At 40.3% G+C, this 14,027-nt stretch overlaps 1 protein-coding gene across 1 annotated transcript in view; it reads left to right on the top strand.

The window, feature by feature from the left end:
- The window catches only part of LOC103716074 (cinnamoyl-CoA reductase 1-like), a 44,655-nt gene extending 31,900 nt beyond the window's left edge, over positions 1 to 12,755 (top strand). The window contains exons 4-6 of the mRNA XM_039121775.1: positions 11,104 to 11,266; positions 12,035 to 12,224; positions 12,310 to 12,755. Coding sequence (XP_038977703.1) covers positions 11,104 to 11,266; positions 12,035 to 12,224; positions 12,310 to 12,490 — 534 coding nt within the window. The 3' untranslated portion in view covers positions 12,491 to 12,755. The remainder of the gene's footprint in view (positions 1 to 11,103; positions 11,267 to 12,034; positions 12,225 to 12,309) is intronic.
- The last annotated feature ends 1,272 nt before the right edge of the window (positions 12,756 to 14,027 follow it).

The raw sequence follows: 14,027 nt of genomic DNA, 5'->3' as shown, positions 1-14,027 counted from the left end.
CCCAGGTCGGCTTGAGCACGGACAAAGCGACCCAACATACCTCGGCGGATAAGTGCTTCGATCTTATCTCAAAGCTGGTAGCAGTCGTCTGTATTATGGCTGTGATTTTTGTGGAAGCGGCAATATTTACCCGAGCGCTTTCGCAACTCGGATGATCGCATCCTTGGTGGTGGTTGGAGGTAAGCTTGACCCTCAATTTCTATGAGGATCTCTGCTCGGGTAGAGGTGAGGGGAGTGTATTTCCTAAACTTCTGGAGAGACCTCGAACGAGCCGAGCTCTTGGGCCAAGGAAAATTCCTCTTAAGCCGGAGAGATCTACTCCTTGGTTGGTCGTATTCGCTTTCATCGACCGTCATATGCCGCTTGGTAGGGGAGTAATGTTGTGAGTGCTGTCCTGAGGGCTCACGCTCATGAAGAGGAAGTATAAACTGGGCTACTGTCTGCTGCAAGCCTTGAATGGCCGCAACAAGCATTTGGACTTGTTAGATGAGTAGATTAAACTGCTCTAGCTGGGCTTGAGGAGTTTGGTCCGCCGGTGCAGGTGCTGCAGGGGGTGGACTTTGAAGTGAGTTGCCGAAAGTTGGTGCCCGACTCCTCGATGTGTTTGAAGCTCCGTGGCTCCTCAGTCTCATGATCACGACTCAGGCCCTTCCTCTAGCGCCAAATGTTGTAGTTCAAATTTGGCCCGAAGGTGACCACGCCAGAGGAGTTGGGAGAGCTACCGATCGGATGGAAAAGGGACACCGCTTCCTGCGCACCGGCAGACCTACACAAAGCCTCACCGGTGAAATTTCGGTGAGAGGCCCCCCGATGCTTAAGTTAGAGTGGATCTTAGGTGGTCCAGCCAAAAATTGTTAGGTGTTACCTGATAGGGCTATTTATAATCTCCACGGAGGTGCCTAGGTGGCATACAGCCAGGGCTTGCTTGAAGCATATGGTGTAGGCCGTCCCTGTGAACGGCATGGCGTCGATAGAGGTGGCAGGGTATCCCCTGGTTGACATGTCGTGGTGTGGCCCGCAAGTAAAGCATGGTGCAGTGAGGTTATAATGTATGGCCACGTATGCAGGCGTAGGGGTGCGCGTAGGTGCGCACGTGGATGTGGCCATGGGTGAGGTCGGGCTCGCTTGGAGGCCGCGGTATTTACTTGAGGTCAGCTTGATGAGCACTAAGGTCAAGCCGACTTGGAGGTCGTGACATATGTTTGATGAGGTTGGCTTGGCGAATTCCGAGGTCGGCTCAGCCTTTCCGACTTTGAGGTTTGTTTGATAGCGGCCTGAGCTAGGGCTGGGGCGCATCGTCGAAGATGCTTGGCGCCCCGAGCTCAGGTCGAGGCGCATTGTTGGAGAAGGTTGTTGCAGGTCGTAGTAGTGGAGAGATCTGAGCGAGGTCGGCCTGGTCTTTTTGGTGAAATTCGAGCTCGGATTGGCACCTAGCAGGACTGAGGTCTGGCCTGGTCGGCACTGAGGTCTGCTCAGTCGGAATGGGATGATCCATGTCCTGAGCAGGACGATCCATTTTATCCCCTATCACTTACCATATATTGTGTTATGCTAAGAAGCTAGATCTAGGGTTTATAAATAAACGGAATACAAACAGAGCCATTTACATGGCCTACATCCACGAGCAAAGACGATCGGAAGAAGTACAAAGAAGAGTACAAAGAAGAAAAAATCCTCGATACAATGCTACACCTAATGTCTCTAGACTGCACGGTGGGCCTCAGCCTCTAGGCTGAGTCTCCAGTTGGAGAGACTCTTTTAGCAGTGCATCCTCTGATAGAAGACACACCATAACAGGATTTATGGCCCAAATTCATTTATCACTTTTCTTGAACCACCCAACCATTCTTTCTTAGGATCTATGTCTCGATCGATGTGGTTAATGTTAGCAAAAAAATGAGAAAGAACACTCAAGAAGAAGGTGGTAAAATCTCCCAAGAATAAAGTTTGGAAGAAGAATAATTTTTATTCAACCCACACCTTACAAATGGATGCTTACAACCCTTTATATAGACTTCATGTGACTGTAGAAATTTCTTCATGTAACTCATAACTCTTGACCTTTAATAATCTTAACTTATGACTCTTGATATATGATGTGTTCGCAAAACTGCTCTCCCAAGTGCAGGAAAATCGCACAAGCAGCATAACTCGAAAATCCCAGGTTGATTCCTCAGGGAGCGATCTATGTGTTATTAGCATAATTTCATATATAACTTCAGATAGTTTCTAGAAATTGAAAGTAGAGAATAATAAGTAAATAAACAAAGTTCAATGAAATAGAAATGGTTAGGGATCCAGAATCCTCCTTGACTATATTGCATCCAAGGAATAACTCTATGGTTCTTGATTTAGAGATTCAAAAACAGAATAGATCTAATTATAGAATATATTTCATGAACATATGAACCAACTTCTAAGCATTCATCGTGCCTATTATGTCTACGACAAATCAAATACTAAAGTAATCCATGTATCAATAGATATAAACCATTTAAGAACTATCTACAAAATAAATATGCAAGAATCCAGAATAAATCAATAGATATAAATCATTTAGAACAAAAGTTCAGAGTTTACTTCAAAGAAACAATAAAGCAAAGGTTCATCCATCACCCTTCACCAAAGAAATCAGCTCTCCATGAATTTGAGGCTCCTCTTCATGATTTCTTTGTAATACCGCCTTTCCTCCCTTTGAACGGCAAGTTTCTATAAGTATATATAGGGTTTAGGGACTTAAAACCCTAGAAAACACGGCTTAGACACGGTTGCATGCGTTTTTCCAACTTTACCCTCGAGTACCAACGTCAGCACAAAGTTTGGAAGGCTCCTCAGATCTCATCGGAACTTCAAATTTTATGTTAATATAGTCATTGGAAAGCTCTAGCAGTCTAGTTTCTCACAAAATTTGAATCAGCTCAATTGGACTTCTGTACCTTCCAAAATCATCAAAATACTACATAAAGGTCCAATCTATCAGGGCCCAAGCTGGCAGTTTAGGGAAACCTAACTTTGCAACCTCATAACTTTCTCTCCGGAGTTCCAATTGACCTGATTCTTGATGCATATGAAACCTTAACATGTCTACTTCATCTTCATCAAATTTTATTTCATTTGGACTGTAATGGGGCATTCAATTTCCTTAACTCCATTTGGGATGCTAAAGACAGATGGTTGGACTATGGATCCGGAAGGATGGGATGCGGAAGAATGCTGGGAACGTGGATGGAAGCATCGCGGAAGGTTGGCTGTGACCCAAACGGATCGCTAATATGATTCCTTGTTGTGTGATGTTGGCCGTTGACTTGTCTCGCCATTGGCTGTGGCTTGGCCGCGAGCTAACAGTTGTTCCATGCGGCCGAACTTAGTCCCGCTAATGTGCATTTTAGCTTTGATTTAGAATCACCTGCACCCAACAAAAATATAATATTAATTCAGTGATATTATCGTTATCGTGTTAGCAATAATACTAATTTAAGTGATATGTAGATTGTACTTTTGTGCTCTCATCACACTTCTCAACTAGTTTATTGCTAGTCTCTGGCAATTAACGAGCAAACAATAAAATGAGAGCACAAAAGATGTAGTCTAACCTAAAACGTTTTATTGAAGCTAAGTAAACAAAACTGAATACGTACCCATTTTCATAGAGAATCACGAGTGTTGTCTCATGAGGGTTTGTAGAGATGTTACCCACAAACATCATGAATGATATGACATGACATGAGATCCTAATAAAAATATGAAATAAATCCTAAGCCAATACACATGTAGTTAATATATATATATTTTCAAGCATGGCAACTGTCAAAGCAAGGAAAATATAAAAGTGTAGTGTGCATAAAATAGCATGACTTTCTTAGAGTACTAATACCTCCACCACAACAGGGCACCACCCAAGTTTTAGGTGTACTACTCAAGTTCACAAGTGTTTTCTACAGTTTGTTAGAACCCGATCCATCAAATTTTCAGAATATCACATGTTGTCTAAATTTATCAAGAATGGTTTGCATGTAAAGAAAGAGCTATCAATCCCAACTACATAACTCGGGTACATAGAGGTCCAACACAATGGAGTCATACCAGCCATTACTACATGTCATTGGGTTCAGTCTAACCAACCCATTCATGCTTATTTTTATTTTTATTTTTAAACGCGTATGATGACTACAGCAATCCAACCCCATTAGGCTCTAGTAAGGTCCATGTAGCAAGCTTTCAGCCAATGAACTCCGATCCAGTTGGCTCAAGGCATTACGTGAAATACCATTTAGACTTAATTACTTGAACCAGACTACGCCACGAGGCTAGACTTGTCATCATAATTTATTTTTTTTGCAATAAAAGAGAAGGTAGATCGAACCATAAAGATATTTTTATTTTAGACGTGACTACATCGTGACTATAGGTCAACCAAGGTCGGATCATAAGGCACCTAGGTGATCTAGCCGGGATATTCAACCTCTATCTTTATGTGAAAACCAAATCATGAACTTTATGGTGCGGATAAGGATACTCGTACTTTTTTTACGGATAAGGCCAACAAAAATGCAGTTAACAAATATGAACTCCTGAGGCTTTCCTATTGTCATTAAGTACAAGTGCGGAGATCTAATAATAGATCTCTGATCAATTATAGTATGCATGTATTCCTTGCCTTTAATAGTTGCACGAACTCAATATGAAAATACATGTGCATTTGCTCAGAAAAGAAAATAATAGCATAAATCAAATGCAAAAACAAAATCTTTTTTTTAAATATTTTCCTCCCTCCAACTTAAACATTGCATTGTCCTCAATGTAATGGATACAAGAAAACGATATATGAGAGACAATAGAGAAAATAATATTGGAGAGCAGAGTAATACTTTGAGTTGTTGATATCCAGAAAGGGAAAACCTACAAAATAAGAAGAAAACTAGAAATAAAAGAAAAAATAATTCTAACTAATATACACATACCTTTGCCGTCATGTTCAGTCATAAAAAGGCTCCTCCAAGAAAAAGGAGTCCTCTTCATCAACAAAATTCTCCAGAAAAGGTTTTAACCTATCTCCATTTACCTTAAAAATCCTACCATCCCATGGATTCTCAATCTCAACCCTGCCATGTGAAAAAACAATTTTGTAATGAAAGGACCTGTGCATCTCGATCGTAACATGCCAGAAAACAGATGTAAGCGAGAATCGTATAAAAGAACTTTTTGCAAAGGTTCGAAAGATTTTTTCCAAATTGATTTGTAATGTAAAATCTTCATCCATTCTTTACAAATTCTAGCATTATCATAAGTATCTCTGCGAATTTCATTAAGCTCGTTCAATTGCAACTTCTTAGCTAAACAGGCATTTTGCAATTCAAAATTCAATTTTCAAATAGCCCAACATAATTTATGCTCTATTTCTACAGGCAGATGACAAGCTTTTTCGTAGTCTAACTGGTAGGAAGATATGCCAAGAATGGTTTGTATGCGGTACGGTAAGCCCACATTGCATCGAAAAGTTTCAAAGACCAATCTTTGCATGATGGATTCACCGTTTTCTCTAAATTACACTTGATCTCCCTATTGGCTAACTCTACTTGGCCACTAGTTTGCGCATGATATGGGGTAACAACTCTGTGAGTGGCACCATACTTTTTTAATAAGGTCTCGAAAGGTTTATTACAAATGTGCTTTTCACCATCACTAATTATGATCTTAGGCATCCTAAATCGTAAAAAAATATTTTCTTTCAGAAATTTCAAAATAGGTTTGTGATCATTGGTTCTACAAGCGACAACTTCTACCCATTTGGACACATACTCAACACCAACTAGTATGTACTCGAGTCCAAAAGATGGTGGGAATGGGCCTATGAAATCAATGCCTCAACAATCAAAAATTTCGATAACAGTAATGGGTTGAAGAGGCATCATTTACCTACGAGTTAGACTTCCTATACGTTGACATGGATCGCATGTCCTGCAGAACTCATGGGCATCTTTGAACATTGTAGGCTAATAGAAACCACATTGCAAGACCTTTGCAGCAGTTTTCTTGGAGGCAAAGTGTCCACCACAAGCATTAGTATGGCAGAAAGAGAGTACGCTTTGTATATCATGATCCGGTATGCATCGTCTAAAGATTTGATTATTGCAATATTTAAACAAATAGGATTCGTCATAGTAATAATTCCTCACTTCGCGCAAAAATTTTTTTATCTATCGACTCCCAATGCTCCAGAATCCGGTTCGTAACAAAAAAATTTATAATGTCAGCGTACCATGGCATAGTAGAAAGTGCAAACAACTGCTCTTCAGGGAATGAGTCCATGTTGAAAAACTGTGACACCAAATCATGAAAAACTAGCCGTGATAAATGGTCAGCGACCACATTCTCTACTTCCTTTTTATCTTTGATAGTGATGTCAAATTCTTGGAGTAGAAGTATCCATCGTATTAAGCGTGGTTTAGTCTCTTTCTTATCCAACAAATATTTTAGTACTGCATGGTCCGTGAAGATAACAATAGGAGCACCAAGAATATAAGAACAAAATTTGTCTAATGCAAATACTACTGCAAGCAATTCCTTCTCGGTAGTGGTGTAATTCATTTGAGCATCGTTTAAGGTTTTGCTCGTGTAGTAAATGACATATGGCTTATTATCCTTACGTTGTCCTAAGACAACTCCTATCGCATAATCGCTAGCATCGCACATGATCTCAAACTTTTCGAACGCATCTTGACAGGTTTGAGTCTAATTGAACGGTGTATCAAGGGATAGGAGGTCGCACAATGGTCTAGCTATGACATTAAAGTCTTTGATGAACCTCCTATAAAATCCGGTGTGACCCAAAAATGATCTAACATCTCTAACTGTCTTAGGTGCAGGTAGCTTGGCAATTAAGTCGATCTTAGCTTTATCGACTTCCATGCCTTTCGATGAAACAATATGTCCTAGGACAATTCTCATTGGTACCATGAAGTGGCATTTCTCCCAATTCAGTATCAAATTCTTCTCCACACATCGAGCTAAGATCGCTTGTAAGTGTGACAAGCAATCATCAAACGAGTCACCAAAATCGTCCATGAACACTTCCAAACACTTCTCGTTCATGTCTTCAAAGATGCTAAGCATGCATCTTTGGAATGTTGCAGGTGCATTGCACAACCCAAATGGCATCCATCGTAAAGCAAATGTGCCAAAAGGATAAGTGAAGGTAATCTTCTCTTGATCCTCTGGTGAAATCTCGATTTGGTAATATCCGGAATAGCCATCGAGAAAATAATAGAAATCATGCCCTGCAACTCTCTCCAACACTTAGTCTAGGAAGGGTAGAGGAAAGTGATCCTTCCTGATGACCAAATTCAGCTTTTAGTAGTCGACACACATACACCAACTCGTCGGAGCACGAGTTGGGACCAATTCACCCTGCTCATTCTCAACTACCATCAAATCCGACTTCTTAGGCACGACTTGAGTAGGGCTTACCGACTTGCTATCAAAAATTGGATAAATAATACCCACATCAAGAACTTGAGGACTTCTGCTTCAACCACATCTCTCATCGTAAGATTCAACCTTCGTTGTATTTGTCTTGTGGTTTTGGCATTGTCCTCCAAATATATCCATTGCATGCAAACTAAGGGGCTAATCCTCTTCAAGTCCGCAATAGACCACCCTAGCGCTCAGAAAATCCAAATATTCTCATGCCTCATCATGTTGCTTTTCTAAAAATACTATTGCACATGGTTTCTACAAACTGTTTCATCTGTGGAGACAAACTTTCGTAGAAAAAGCTAATAGTTCTTCAAGTTTCGAACCCATAATGAGGACATGAGAGATGCAGTTCTTTAAATCTCTCCCAACACTCATAAAATGTTTCATTATCTTTTTGTTGGAAATTGCTGATATGCCTTTTTAGAAAGTTGGTCCATTGTGTGAGAAAGAAATTTTTCAAAAATTCTCTCTGCATTTCTTGCCAGGTTCCTATTGATCTAGGCCGCAAGGAGTTCAGCCATGTTTTGGCTTTATCCTTTAGAGAAAAAGGAAACAACATCAGCTTGAGGAGATCCTCAGTGATGTTCGGCACCCTGAATGTGATGCTCAATTCTTCAAAATTCTTTAAATGAAGATAAGGACTCTCGGACTCTAACCCGTGAAACTTGGGCAGCAATTGAATTATCCCTGGTTTGATGTTGAAATGTCTTACATTATCAGAAAAAATCATGCATGAAGGCTAACTAGTCCTGGTAGGTTGTAAGTATTGTCCCAAAGTCATAATAAGGGGTTCACATTTTCGATCATGGTGACTCCCCGTATCTTCATTTAAATCAGCCATTTCACAAGGTGTGAGACTCTGCGAAGGAATCCTAAGAATGTGTCCTAAGGGGCTGTCAAAAATTGTACGACTTAATCGACCGGTGTCGTTCCTATTCCACTTTAGCATACAAATATTTCTTCTATTTTATTTTATTATTATTATTTTTTTAAGAGCTGAAACTTACCTAAACTAAATCTCTAATTGGATCTGAAAATATGCTAACAAATCAGCCACTCCCCGGCAATGGTGCCAAAAACTTGATGCGTTCGCAAAACTGCTCTCCCAAGTGCAGAAGAATCGCACAAGTAGTATAACTCGGGAGTCCGAGGTCAATTCCTCAGGGAGCGATCTATGTGTTATTAGCGTAATTTCAGATATAACTTCAGATGGTTTCTAGAAATTGAAAGTAGAGAATAATAAGTAAATAAACAAAGTTCAGTAAAATAGAAATGGTTAGGGATCCGGAATCCCCCTTGACTATATTGCATCCAAGGAATAAACTCTACGGTTCTTCATTTAGAGATTCAAAAGCAGAATAGATCTAATCATGGAATATATTTCATGAACATATGAACTCAACTTCTAAGCATTTATTGTGCCTATTACATCTACGACAAATCAAATACTAAAGCAATCCATGTATCAATAGATATAAACCATTTAAGAACTATCTACAAAATAAATATGCAAGAATCCAAAACATATCAATAGATGTAAATCATTGAGAACAAAAGTTCAGAGTTTACTTCAAAGAAACAATCAAGCAACGGTGCATCCATCACCCTTCACCAAAGAAATCAGCTCTCCATGAATTTGAGGCTCCTCTTCATGATTTCTTTGTAATGCCGCCTTTCCTCCCTCTGAACGGCAAGTTTCTACAAGTATATATAGGGTTTAGGGACTTAAAACCCTAGGAAGCACGGCTTAGACACGCTTGCATGCGTTTTTCCAAATTTACCTTTGAGTACCAATGCCACTATAAAGTTTGGAAGGCTCTCCAGATCTCATCTGATCTTCAAATTTTATGTTATTATAATCATGGAAAGCCCTAGAAGTCTAGTTCCAACAAAATTTTAATCAGCTCAATTGGACTTCTGTGGATCCCGAAATCATTAAAATACTACACAAAGGTCTAATCTATTAGGGCCCAATCTGGCAGTTTAGGAAAATCTAACTTTGCAACCTCATAACTTTCTCTCCTGAGTTCCAATTGACCTGATTCTTGATGCATATGAAACCTTAACATGTCTACTTTATCTCCACCAAATTTCATTTCATTTGGACTGCAATGGGATATTCAATTTTCTTAACTGCATTTGGGATGCTGAAGGTAGATGGTTGGACCATGGATCCGAAAGGATGGGATGCAGAAGAATGCTGGGAACGTGGATGGAAGCATCGCGGAAGGCTGGCTGTGACCCAAACGGATCGCTGACATGGCTCCCTTGCTGTGTGATGTTGGCCGTTGACTTGTCTCCTCGTTGGCTGTGGCTTGGCCACGGGCTGACAGTTGTTCCATGTGGCCGAACTTAGTCCTGCTGATGCACATTTTAGCTCTGATTTATAATCACCTGCGCCCAACAAAAATATAATATTAATTCAGCGATATTATCGTTATCTTGTTAGCAATAATACTAATTTAAGTTGTATGTTGATCGCACTTTTGTACTCTCATCAATAAACCCATGACCCATGACTCTTAAATCTCCAATAACTCATTCATATTCTAGACTCTTAACTTTCTATAACTCATGATGACTCTTGTGACCCTTGGCCTTTTATCTTTTTAACCTTAACTTGACTTTGACTCTCCAACTAGAATGCTAGTTCGATGCCACATCACCTTAGGATTTAAGTTTATTATCGAACAGTTAATTAGCATCACAATTCTTGTAGTAAAATAGAAAACTTCATATTGCTTCTCCAAAATAATTTTCCAGCTTACGTATCAAGAGCTATTACAGGAACATGTAAACCTAGTGCTCGACAGACTCCCTTATGGCCTACAAGTGGTCACATGATTGTTAGTAACTATGGCTGGACAAATGTCTTTCAGATGTTTAAGATAATAAAGCTAAGCAACCGTACCTTCTCCATTCATCACTGTCAATGTTAGATTTTTTTACTGTGCCGGCCCTTATTTCTGCCAATAAACATATTTATCAGTAGTGTATATCTATTAATATAGTTTTCAACAATTTCCGTTTAGGTTAACTTGGGCCATCCTCTAATTAATCTATTGTCGTTCCTTCACAATTATGGCTGTAGCTTTGGTGTTGTAGTTTATTTGGTTTGTGCGGAAATCAGGTTCGAGCTTTGTAGATACTGTACTTGCTCCAAGGGTTAAACTGAACTTTTTATTTAAGTTGGCCAGTACATGCCCTGCAAACTCCTTTTGTTTCTTTGACAGATTATAATATGAAACAACATGGTAAATCCACCTCTTTTAAGTGGTGAGGTGGCCATGCATAGCTTTGAGTACATTGCCAAACTACAGGACCATCACTGAAGACACTTCATAAGCTTCTAAGGCATCCACTTCACCTTCCCCTTCCGAAATCTATTATTCATGTATATTTAACATGTCCAAAATATATGGCTCGACCACAAATGGTGTTGTTGACAGCTAGTGCACTTTATTTGCCAAAATCCTTAATTATCATCATAAAATTTTGTGATTTTATCCATGAGTTAATTATTGTAGGTGGAAGATTCTATCACTAATGCAAGAACAATGCTTGTGTAGGCTCGCGTGATAGAGCCAAAATAACAATCTAAGTTTAATCCTTTATTTGCTTTTGTAGAACTGGTATTGCCTTTCGAAGACGATGGCAGAACATGCAGCTTGGGAGTATGCAGAGAAAAATGGGCTCGATCTTGTAACTGTTTGCCCGTCGGTGGTTGTAGGACCATTGCTGCAACCTACAGCGAGCACTAGCAGCATGTTTCTAATCTATGTCACAAAAGGTCCACCTTTACACACAGTTCTTTCTTTCTTTTTTCTTTTTTTCTTTCTTTCTCTCTCTCGTGACATATATAAATCATTTCAAATATCAATGCAATCTGGCGTAGATTGCAGCATTAAATTTTGAGGATATATAACTCTATTAAAAATTAAGCTTCTTACTGAATCTATTCTATGCTGGTTAAACATAGATAACAGGCCAAAAATACCGATCTGATCTGTGTGGTTCTAGCTTCTTTCCCCCATAGATAGATGTCTAGTTCAAGCTTTATCCTACTTACAGTGCTACAGGTCATAGTTTCTACCATAGCGAACTCAAAGGGCATATCTACATGAAAATGAGCATTCTCAAATCGTTTCCTCACCAGTTAGTTCTCAATTTGGTTAGCTCTTCTGATCCTTTTCTCATCCCCTTCAACCTTGAGCAGAAGACATATCTTGGCGCGATGACCCGCAGTTCCTATAGGAACTCAATGGCTTTGTTTCAACATCCTCATGAATCTGGTTAGCCCTTCCCAATCATTTTTTCTGAAAACAATAATAAAAAAAGGTTAAAAAGAAACATTTTGTGGGCACTAACAAGTTCAAAAGACTCTCTTAAGCACTAATCTTAAGAAAGTCTGACACCATGTAGGCTGAAGAATTTGCTTCCATGGTGTGTAATTATTACAAACCTCCTATGTCTAGACACCTGCCTGAGAAAATGATTTTTGTTCTTGGGTTTGAGTTCTCCGACTTCAGCATTTTTTTTCTGCATGATTTCATAACAGGAGGTCCAGAGCCCATGTTGGACTACCTCTGGCATTTTGTAGACGTTCGAGATGTTGCCGATGCATTGCTTCTAGTATACGAGAAGCCAGAATCATCTGGAAGATACATTTGTGCAGCTTCTCCAATTACTATTCGAGAGTTGGTTGACTTGCTGAAGGGCATGTATCCTAACTATGGTTACCAGAAGAAGTTCGTTCCATTCCAACTTTTTATTTGAGGAGTACCATGAATATTTCCACTTCAATCTTAATTTTTACTTTATTTCGAATTGCAGTATCGTTGAGGTACCACCAAATGCCCCGCTGACCTCAGAGAAACTAAAGAAGTTGGGTTGGAAATGCAGGCCTCTAGAAGAAACTCTCACTGATGCTGTTGAATCCTACGGAGAGGCGGGTCTTTTGGATGAACTAGAAGGGCACACTCATCATTTTCCTCCTGTCTACAAATTTACATAGATGAATGAAACTCGGGTAGCTGCGGAATAAGGTTTATCGATAAACTCGGTAACTTCTTTAAGATGTAACCTGTCAATAAAATGGTACTCCCTTTCTCTGTTATATGAGGAGGCTGCGTTTGTATGTTCCGGCAAAGTGGAGACAAGTGAAACAAGCGTTCATCATTTCACCTGGTCTCTTGGTTGCAGATGCTCTTGTTCTTAGTTGTAAAAGAAACAAGTCTTTTGGTAATGGATGGCATTCCTTTGCCTTGTTTGGGTGAAAACTGTCAAAAAAATCCTTGGGCAAATAAAACCAAACTAAAAGTTTGTTGCTAGGTTTAGAGAGCAAATGGGTTCATACGTCCCTGCTCCCTCTCTGTTGCTTTCCCTTCGACTGCCGCCGCCGCCACACCACCTCCTCCGGGGATGATGGTGGGGGAGTTCAGGATCTGTGGAACCAAAAGGATCAGGCGTTGGTGGAATTGGAAAGAGCTAGGGTGCCTAAAAGACCTGCCTCATCTTATGTAAGTGTTTGTTTTGTGCTAGGTGGTCGGTCTTGTGTGGATTATCTCTTTGGTAAGATTTGCTTCCATATATACGAGTTATGCGCATATAAAACCATCAAGTTACCTTTTGAAGATGCAGCTGTATTAAGGATTGTTTATTTGCTTGTAATTCATTTGCAGCAGCAATTAGAATTGCAGTTATAGAAAGAGGCCTCGTTTGTCTTGTCTGTAATTGAAACTTGCTAGTATAATTACAGTTGTTTGGTTATTTTTATTAATTAAAAATAAAATAAAAATATAAAATGACGTTATTATCCTTGCTTCTCTCCTCCTCCCACGCCCCCCCCCCCCCCCCCCCCCCACGCTCGTCTTCCCCACCCTCCGCGCCTGGCTTCCCCCACCACCAACACCCCCCCCCCCCCCCCCCCCCTCCGTCTTCCCCACTCCCCGAACCCGGCTTCCCTCACCCCCGTCTTCTCCTCCCCCCGCGCCCGTCGCCCCCCCGATGCCCGTCTTCCCCACCCCCCACGCCCGGCTTCCCCCACCACCAACCCCCCCTCCCCGCGCCCGTCTTCCAAACTCGCCGCGCCCGGCTTCCCCCTCCCCGCGCCTGTCTTCCGCACTCGTCGCGCCCGGCTTCCCCCTCCCCGCGCCCGTCTTCCCACTCCCCACGCTCGGCTTCCACATCACCCCCTCCCTCCATGAAAAATAGCAATTCGTTTATATTTTCTATCTTAGTGGAACATTTATCATGTTACTTTTATAGTTATAATGAAAAATAATATTACTATTAAATTATCGATGGATTAGTATAGCAGTAATTACTATAGTATTTATACCGATATAAAATAACTTTATATTATTGTAACTAGATATTATATATATATATATATGGAAGGTGGCATTTCTTTGCCTTGTCTGGTGTGATCTTTCAAGAAAAAGATCGGCCAAAATTAGACTCAAATGTTGCTCACAGGTTTCAGGCAACAAGGTTTTAGTACTTTCACTACAACTTACTGATAAATGTGTTCCAAGAAAGGTATAAGAGGG

This window comes from Phoenix dactylifera, unplaced genomic scaffold (genome assembly GCF_009389715.1).
Source record: "Phoenix dactylifera cultivar Barhee BC4 unplaced genomic scaffold, palm_55x_up_171113_PBpolish2nd_filt_p 001221F, whole genome shotgun sequence".
Lineage (NCBI taxonomy): Eukaryota > Viridiplantae > Streptophyta > Magnoliopsida > Arecales > Arecaceae > Phoenix > Phoenix dactylifera.
Note: the sequence above shows the minus strand (reverse complement) of the source record. Positions and strands in the feature narration are given on the sequence as shown.